Source organism: Petromyzon marinus, chromosome 29 (genome assembly GCF_048934315.1).
Source record: "Petromyzon marinus isolate PM22_M1 ecotype Great Lakes invasive population chromosome 29, UKy_Petmar_22M1.pri1.0, whole genome shotgun sequence".
Taxonomy (NCBI): Eukaryota; Metazoa; Chordata; class Hyperoartia; order Petromyzontiformes; family Petromyzontidae; genus Petromyzon; species Petromyzon marinus.
Window position 1 is genome coordinate 7,426,852 of NC_133695.1, and position 9,624 is coordinate 7,436,475.

General features: G+C 50.4%; 1 protein-coding gene across 1 annotated transcript; it reads left to right on the forward strand.

Moving 5' to 3' along the window:
- Window positions 1-7,406: 7,406 nt before the first annotated feature.
- Window positions 7,407-9,624, forward strand: YPEL5 (yippee like 5). The gene is made up of 3 exons (XM_032962772.2): window positions 7,407-7,545; window positions 7,989-8,130; window positions 9,187-9,624. Exons 2-3 carry the CDS (start codon window positions 7,990-7,992, stop codon window positions 9,409-9,411), a joined length of 366 nt encoding a protein of 121 aa, XP_032818663.1. The 5' UTR covers window positions 7,407-7,545; window position 7,989; the 3' UTR covers window positions 9,412-9,624.

Consider the following 9,624-nt stretch of genomic DNA (forward strand, 5'->3'; position numbering starts at 1 on the left):
CCCCCTCCGGCCTACGCGCGGCCATGTTGCGTAGGGAGAGACGCGCAACAGTTGTCCCTACCCGCTGCGCTGTCACGAGGGGTGGGGGGGGAGTAAGCGGTGTGATGTCGCCGCGTAAGAGTACAGCGGAGCTTCCCTGAGCAAGATGGCGGAGGAGAATGCTGCGCGTGAACTCGAACACCCCCCCCCGTCTCTCTCTCGACACGTTCGTCTCTGTGGCTTGTGGAGGAAAATATATAAAACGACGTTTCGGGCAGTGGCCCCCTACTGGCCATCATGCGTTCAAAAAAAGCTTCACAGCTCATCGGATTCTACAAAATATTCTGATTCTAGCATGGGAATGCTATGAATGACCATTGCCCGAAACGTCGTTTGTTATATAATTTAAGGCAGCGTTTATTGACAACGGAACGTGTTGAGTTTAATTAATTTACTTTGCCCGTGCGCCACTGCCAACGCAGCAGTATCGCCACCATAATCCGCAACAGAGTTCGATTAATCGTATCGCTGATAGCGAGTATATTTCATAATCGATTCAGAGTTGTAATCGCAGTTCTAGTATAGAGTACTGAATCCAGTTGTGCTGCAGTAGTTGTAGGTTCCATGCAACAAACGTAAACAGTTTATTTTGAGCACGTGAATCGGGCGCAACTGATATTAAACGCGCATGATTCGATGCATGCAATACAATCACGGGAATTGATTCTCCTCTGGAGATTCTCCCCCTGGCAATAGATTGAATCATTTCACCTCCTCACCATCGAGTCCGAAGCGCTGCTGTGAATATACATTAATGTATGTGCTGCTGAAGAAGGGCCATTGCCCAAAACGTCGCCGATTATATTTTTTATCCTTTTAAGACCACACACAGTCTCATTGACACGGAATGTGTTGAGTGTTGTTTTGAATAAACAATGAAACGACAATATACTATTTGAAGCACCGTACATACTTTTATATGTATTTTCTTCAATTACGTTTATATGTTTTTATCCGAATGCCACACTGTTTAATCACGGCATAATCCCAACACACCAGGCGAATGATGACGTCGTTAACATTAATTGAGGTGACGTCACCTCAGCTGAGCGGGTGACGTCATGTCCGCAGAATTCACGCACGAATCATTGTCCTGTGCCGACTGAATCACCCATCGTCATCATCATCTTCCCCAACCCTGCTAATCGCATGCGGCAGTAATTACAACGGGAACATCAAACAACGCATCACCCGGGGTGCGTTCCAGGGCTGCGGAGCCGCACAACTCCATAATCACTCAATGGCGATTTCCCCCTGGCGGTTAACAACGTATACTGTACCGTTCTTATCAACACACGTTAACAGTTTTGTATTAAACGAATCACAGAGTCCAATAATAGCGGTGGCTCTTCGCCTCGGTGTGTGGTGTGTACCTGTGAGATAATTTCGCGGACAAGTAGGGTACGAAGCTACCGAACACACGATCCCCAGAGGGGCGTCATTGCGGTCTCAGTCCCCTGGGCACCCACACTGAGGGCCCTCACCCTGCTGCAGGCTCAGTGGGTAGTTAGTTGTATGATGATGATGTATATACGGGTACAGTTTTATTACTGCTGCTATTATTATCACGGTAATTATTAGTTCGCTGTCGAATGTGGCGGCTCTGTGCTCGAGAGCAGAGATACATTCCCCACGCTCGCAGCGGAATGCGGACTTTCCCTTTCCAGCCCATCAATCATCACCCTTCCCTCACCCTCCCGACTTACCCTTCTCCCCTCCCGAAACCCTCACCCCTCATCATCTCCCTTACCCTCCTGGCTCACCTCTAGCCCTCTTCTCACCATAAACCCTCATCTCTCATACTCGTCCTCACCCTCCCGACTTACCCTTCTCCCCTCCCGAAACCCTCACCCCTCAGCATCTCCCTTACCCTCCTGGCTCACCCCAAGGCCCTCTTCTCACCATAAACCCTCATCTCTCATACTCTTCCTCACCCTCCCGACTTACCCTTCTCCCCTCCCGAAACCCTCACCCCTCATCATCTCCTTTACCCTCCTGGCTCACCCCAAGGCCCTCTTCTCACCATAAACCCTCATCTCTCATACTCTTCCTCACCCTCCTGACTCACCCTCCTCGCTATTTCGCAACCCTTATCCTGCTCCGGACTTCCTCACTCCCTCCCTCACCTCCCGCCTCACCTCCATCACCTCATCCTCACCCCGCCTCCTCACTCACCCAGCTCGCTCACACCCGTCCCACTCAGCCCCTCCATGCCGCTTGCCCCGCTCCCTGCCCCGCGCGTGGGTCATTGCGAAGGGTTTCTTACCACGCAGTCAGCCCCGGACGGACGTGAACACACACGGACAGGGGCAGACAGACGAGGCAGGCAGACCGAGAGACTGACACGTAACAAACAACAGAGACGAAGACCCCCCCCCCGCATAGCCATAGACTGTAGGAGCAAGTGCTGTTTGCGAGCACATTAAAAAAAAATCACTAACACATCGGATGGACTTTTAATTATTTTTTTTACAATAATGTCTAATCGTGTATTGTATTACATTGCTCTGGGTTTTTTTACCTTTTCTTGTTTATAACGTACAACCATAACCACAATCATGTAAACAAAAATCTATGTTATAACAATATATGGGGGGGAGGACATTTTGAGCATATTTGAATATATTGGGGAATTTCCTGCCTAAAATATATTATTATAATTACGGCCTTGATACAGACACATTCAGGCACGGACAGATATGGACAGTTTGAAATGCACAGACAGGCAGACGTGAACACACAGACACACATGGATAGACGCAGCAGACAGGGGGCAGACTTTTAAGCCGGGCGCCTGCTCAACCGCTGTCAAATATAGCCTGGATCGGCGTGACGCCTCTGGCGCGCAAAGACAGACGCATGTCACCCCTACACTCCTGCAGCACCGACCACATGGGCCCGGGAACTCCCTCTCGTCGTTATCCCCCTTTCTTCCCACGGCTGCAGCTGCCACGGGCTCCACACGGTCCCATTCCCACCAACCCACCCATGAATTTACACAAACAGTACAGTGCAGTATATTTATTTACCCAGGGATGCCTCACTGATTCTCAAAACGCTGTGTTTCAGGAGGTTCCCGCAAAGCTAAATTAGGACGTCTGCTCGTGAATTCAATTAATGAGTGTTTTGAGTTCGCATAGCACTTGCGCACGTAGTGTACAAGTGTGCAACGGCCCTTATGCCAATTCACTGCTGGATTAGGGCACCACCCCACGTGGAGAAAGTCGTGGGACGTTGATGGACCATACATACTTCCCCGGGAACGTTTGGTAGCCTTTAGATTAACTCCATCGCGCTGTGGAAACGCGAGTGTGTGAGCGTCGCGAGGTCGTGGAGAGGAGGGGGGTGACGGGCGGGTCTGCTGGGTCGAGAGGTCGCGAGTCTCACATTGCAGACATTATTGTCGTGATTAAAAAACAACGCGGTCCGTCTCTGTCCGGGGATATTTGCGCCCGCACGAAATCATCTCTAAATCATTCCCGAGAGGAATTCCTTCTTGTTTATGGAAACGCCACTGCAGTGTTTTGTGTCGTCAGGGCTGTTTCTTGTTTCGTACCCCCTCACGTCATAGAGGAAAAATAAAACCGAGGAATAAAAAAAAAACATGCATACGAGGAGTGGCCAGGATAATGCGGTACAACAAATGTGGGCTAATCTACAGATGACTCATCTGTATAGGATAGAGTTACCCACTCGCATGCGTGGGTTTTTTTTCCAGTCATCCTCCAACACGAAGTAAAACTCATGAATGGAATTGGCTAAGTATTCCAATAGATCTCTCATGAGGCCATGTTCCTGAGAAATGCTCCGAGTTATTTGCCCTTGTGAGCCGATGCTTGCTCAGTGTCTAAGTGATTCATTCAATCAGCAGAAAGATGTGTTTGCAATGTTTTGGATTTATTTCCCGTGTCCATTGCCAACATCAAAATAGTCCTGCGACTCAGCGAGGCTTTTCTGAGTAAAGCGTATGACTGTAAAGCGAATACGTATTACTGTTATTCAGTCTTATGACCAAATCACGCGGAATGCGCCCGATCCCATTAAATATCGGAAGCTAAGCGGGTTGAAGCTGGTTATGTTATTGGGTGGGTAACCACCATGCACAGCAGGGTGTACTAGGCTGCTGCAGGGCTACGTACTGGGCAGCAGGGGGTGGTGTAGCAAAATTAACGGTGCTCCCCACCTTCAACAACCCACTCTGCCCAGCGTGGTGAAGTATGGTCATATGTAACCCTCACGGCCCGCACGTTGTGGAGAGGCCCCATCCAGGCGTTGGGGTTTGGTTGTCCTCCTGCCCAATGGTTCAGAGTGGTTGTTGGGTCGACTGCAGATGGGATCCGTGGCCTCGGTGCCAAGCCGACTGTGCGTGCGCTGCTCTCTACTTAATGATTCCGTCATCGGCACCATCGGCAGTTTTGACACCTTGTTGAAAGGAGAAATACGCATACTCAATATGCCATGATTTCTCTTTAAAAAAATGTACGTGTCTCCTCGCCATATCGACACATACTGTGGGTGTATTTTAGCCACATCTACACATGCTGTGGATTTCTCTTAGCCGCATCTACACATGCTGTGGGTGTCTTTTAACCACATCTAAACATGCTGTGGGTGTCTCTTAGCCATGTCTATACATGTCGAGGTGTCTGGACATCCACGATACCCACAGTGCCTACGCCCCTGTATATCAGTGGATTGGACTGACAGAGGGGCTGTACTGGTTTACCATCACTCAGAGCATGTTTTCTTTACAGTACTTGGGTCTGGTCATTGCTCGCTGGGTGTGGCGGTACTGATGTTGTAAGAGGAACCTTACCCAACTTCCCTCCTCATAGCCTGGCGGGTGGGGGGGGGGCATTTTATGTGTGGCTTGGGAGTTCTAGTTTGAGCTAGGGGTCAGGATCTGGGTTATGGATAAGGTTGGTGTTGGGGTTTAAATATTTAGGGCTTCGATAAGTGTTAGGGATTTGGTTTGTGTTATTATTCCAATAAAGGTTCTAATTAATGTTAGAGGTAATTATGGGGTTTTAATTATAGTTTGTATAACTGTTAGGGTTCGGGTTATAATTCGTGTTCAAGTTAGGGTTAGTGATTTGGGTAGGATTAGTTTTCTGGTAAAAGGTTTATGTTTGGGTTAGGGATTAGTGTTTGGATTAGGGATTAGTGTTTGGGTTAAGAGTTAGTTATTCGGAACGGGGTCATGGTTTTGGGTTCGTGTCTGGGTTTGGGGTTAGCATTAAGGCTTCTTGGTTATGCGGTTTGTGTTTGGGGTTTGACTTGGTGTAACCCAGGACGCCCTTGAAAAGGAAGCCGTGATTCACATGTTTCAATGGTAATGATACTTTGTCATTGCAATGCATTAGTTACACTAAAGAAAAACAGTCATTGTATTAAACTTTCCCTTTTGAAAACAAGCCTCGTTATTTAAGCCATTATAGCATTCATAATCGTCACACGCTGCATTAATACTTCGCCATCCTTGTAAGCGTCTCTCTTGCACAACAACCCCATTGTGCAGAGTTACTCAATTGTGCAAGAGGGCCGAACACCAGAACGCACAGATAGGCAAACGCGTTCAACTTCTGCCTAATCGGGCTCGAGGCGACGCGAGCGCCTCCTGCGGGTTACACTGCCTCCGTGTCTGCCATGTGGCTGTTGCTGCTCTGTGGAGCGAAGCGAAGGATGATGCAGATTGGAGTCAGAAACCTGATGAACACATAAAATCCCCTTCAGATTTATCTCTAAGTCCGTCACTCCCTGGGAGTCCTGCTCCGGCTTATAATGATTCGCCGATTAAATTATTACAAAGCGATCCTTTAAGCTCACGGTACATGTGTAGTAGTGTTGTGGATTCAGGAGACGTCGGAGTCGGTTCTTGGAGACAACACTATTTATTAAACGACCTCGCTCGGCAGTACAGTCCCAGCACACTCAGGGTTACTGTCCTCCTACAGCTACTGTCTGGGGAGGTACTGCCTCCGGGCTAACGTGCCCTAACACAGGACGACACTCAGGGTCCTCCGGCTATGGGTGCCTAGGGAGAGGCTATTCTAACTCGCCCTAGTCAGGGTGCGAGTTCCGACCACTGATCCACTGGACCCGGCCCTTACAAGGACGTCGGGGCCAGATGTTCCCAGGGTCTCACCACTGAGCCGCACAGAGTCCCGGCCCTGATAAGGACAGCGCGGCGAGGGGTCTCAGGGTCCTATCTAGCTGCGCTTCGGCTTCGGTCTACAACTGGTCCAGACCGGCTGGGGAGGTCCCCTTTTATGCCCCTTGCCCATTGAGGGGTGGGGGCTGCGTGGGATCCCAGAACCCCCGCAGCCCCCCCGTTGGGGGCGCCGAGGGGCTTAGCTGTCTGGGGATCCTGAGCCCCCAGCAGCCCCTCCCCTCTTGGGCTGGCACTGCAGCCCCTCCCCTGACGGTACGATGTACCGTTCCATCTATGGCGCTACACATGTGATGTTTTCCCAATTCTACATCAAAGATTTGTGTGACTCATCCTGCCATGATGATATTAACCAAAATGAAACAAAAAAAGTAATATTTTCTTGAATTGTGGTAATTGATTATTATCGAGGTAAGCAAATCGTGACATTCGGTGCCAGGACCCTCCTGAGACTTTTGTAGGTAATTAAAACAAATTATTGTTACATACTGTGTTTCAAACGAGGACAAAGAGTGCTCCATTTCAACTCCCGCACTCATTAATGGGAATTATCCAAACATCTCAATGCGATAGGACCCTCTTGAAGAGTATCCTTTCGACTCTGAAGGTTGAAACCGAGTTTGCTTTGCTTAAACAAATTATGATCAATATTTTTCTCGAAAAGCAATCGTCTGATAAGAAAATATATTTTAGTTGTATACACAGCACGGAGTTCTTATTATGTCTGCCTTAGATTCAGAGAGGATTACAACCGAGTTTGCTTTGCTTAACCCAAAAACCTCTATTATGGAGGATTACATAGTTAATTTGTTTCAAACAAAAGTCACTGCTGCGAAAAATATAGCATCACACCGAGGCCATCTCAATCCCACACGAGGAGGGCAGTCACTTATTAATGGCACTGGCCAACCATTCCAGTGAAGGACTCTGCTTGAGAAGATTACTGAGACTCGGCGAGGTTTCCCTGGGCAATCCGGCAAGAAGAAAAAAATAAATGCATTTCTATAAATACCCCGTCGAGATCACAGAGTCCCCGATTCCCCCACTTTAGCTCCACCCCGCAAATCCGCTCCGCCCCCACGTGTTTATTTTCGCGGATTTTTCACAGCTGATCGCGGTCACGCGCACGCGCACCGACCAATGGGCGCGGCGCTTGGGCGTGACGGTATCGTGTTGACGTTGCCTTATATGGTGCGGCCATCACAAAGCTGCTCAGCCGCCGCCGTCTTCGCCGCCTCGGACCGAGAGCTTCGTCAGGCGACTCCTGGGATTTATATTTTGGGGTTTATTTTTCTTTACGGAGATTACGCGAGCGTCCATTGATCCGCAACTCCCAGGCGAGTTCGTGAGGCGCGGCGCGAACAGTCGGCACTTCCCGGAGACGCCAAGCCGCGCGCGGGGCCTTTGCGGCCTGGTTTTATACGGGCCCCCGTGTGTTGTCTGCTCGCTCCTCGCAGCTTTCGAACCGCTTCGTGGGCGGCAGTGACGCTGTGCCGAACGGCGACGGTCGGCGACGGTCGTGTTGATGTCGTCGACGCGGCTGTGCTAATGCTGGTTTGTGATTCGCTGTGAGAGTGGTTGCGGCTGTGGTGATGTCTAAACCGTTGTTCGTCCCTTTTAAAAAGCCACGTCGCTTATTGACTTTGAGATCAAAGGAGAGCTTGGGGCGTGGAGACGGTGGTTGTTTGGGCTGCGGTGGGGGATCGCGGTGTTCCCGTGGTACAAAGAGTGGTTTCATAACCGTATTAACTAACAGCGGCTGTGTGGCGCGTGCGGGCAGGATGGGTCGCATTTTCCTGGACCACATCGGCGGCACTCGGCTCTTCTCGTGCGCGAACTGCGATACGATCCTGACGAACCGCTCCGAGCTTATCTCCACGAGATTCACAGGGGCCACGGGACGCGCCTTCCTCTTCAATAAAGTACTTGTACTGCCCCATGACCGCACGCACTTGGGGATACGAGTGTAGGGTTCATAATGCGACCTCTCGCTTGTGTTATTGTCTTTGAGTTCGTTGGAGACATGGCGCACACAAAGGGGGGCAGAACGAACACACCGTGGGGTACATTATACGGACACTGAGCGATACGACACACTACGACACGCGACCCACACACTGGCAAACACTACCTAGAAAGTGGGAGAAACGAGCCGCAAGCTGGGAGACACGACCAACACACTGGGAGACATCACCTGCACACTGGGAGACACGACCAACACACTGGGAGACACGACCAACACACTGGGAGACATCACTCGCACACTGGAAAACACGACCCGCACACTGGGAGACACGACAAACACACTGGGAGACACGACCAACACACTGGGAGACATCACTCGCACACTGGGAGACACGACCAACACACTGGGAGACACGACCAACATACTCGAACACATGAACAACACACTGGGAGACATCACCCGCACACTGAGACACACGACCAACACACTGGGAGACACGACCAACACACTGGGAGACATCACCCGCACACTGGGCAACACGACCCGCACACTGGGAGACATCGGACACACACAATGGGGCATATGACACTGCATTGAGAGGCATGACACGCACAAATGAGAGACATGGCGTACAAAATTGTTATGATTAGACACGTTGGGATATGACACATGCACCGAGAGACATGACAGACATATCATGTGGGACATGAATCCCTGATAACACGACATTAAGATAATAATACGTAATGGCTGATGGGAGAAATGACTCGGGGACACGGCATCTACACACCAGGAGGCTTCATCATGGAACAGATCGATCTGTAATGGGTTTATTGATTGAAACGACAATACACAAACTGAGAATCGAGCTTGGGTGATACGTGACATGACATTCAGACCCAGGATTATAACACACACATCTGCAACGTAGACAAATCAACTGTTGGTGTAACCCTTAAAGCGCCGACAATGAGTGACCCCTGCGTTGTGTGCCGGCGCATGCCCCGGGCAGGTGGTGAACCTGTCGTTCAGTGAGGTTCAGGACCGGGTGATGCTCACGGGCCGCCACATGGTGCGTGACGTGAGCTGCAAGAACTGCAACAGCAAGCTGGGCTGGATGTACGAGTTCGCCACCGAGGACAACCAACGCTACAAGGAGGGCCGCGTGATCCTGGAGCGCGCTCTCGTGCGAGAGAGCGAGGGATTCGAGGAGCATGTCCCCGCCGACGGCTCGTGAGGGGAGATGGGAGGGCACCGTCGCACGCACGCGCAGCTACAAACGCACGTCAACACACAAACAGGGTCAATGGATATCTGTGGAAGCATTAACGTTGGTTTAGCAAATCGTGTAGGCCAGGGCTTAATTGCAGTAAGGTCTGTTTGGGTTGGCGACCTAGAAAATGTTTCTGCAACCGGTAAACCAGTATACCTCTTCTTATGGCTGTGGATG

Excerpts from the sequence above, each read along its gene's own strand:
- YPEL5 (XM_032962772.2), top strand. The coding sequence starts at position 7,990 with ATGGGTCGCATTTTCCTGGACCACATCGGCGGCACTCGGCTCTTCTCG. Across the intron at positions 8,131-9,186 it reads GCGCCTTCCTCTTCAATAAA|GTGGTGAACCTGTCGTTCAG; the intron begins GTACTTGTACTG and ends TGCCCCGGGCAG.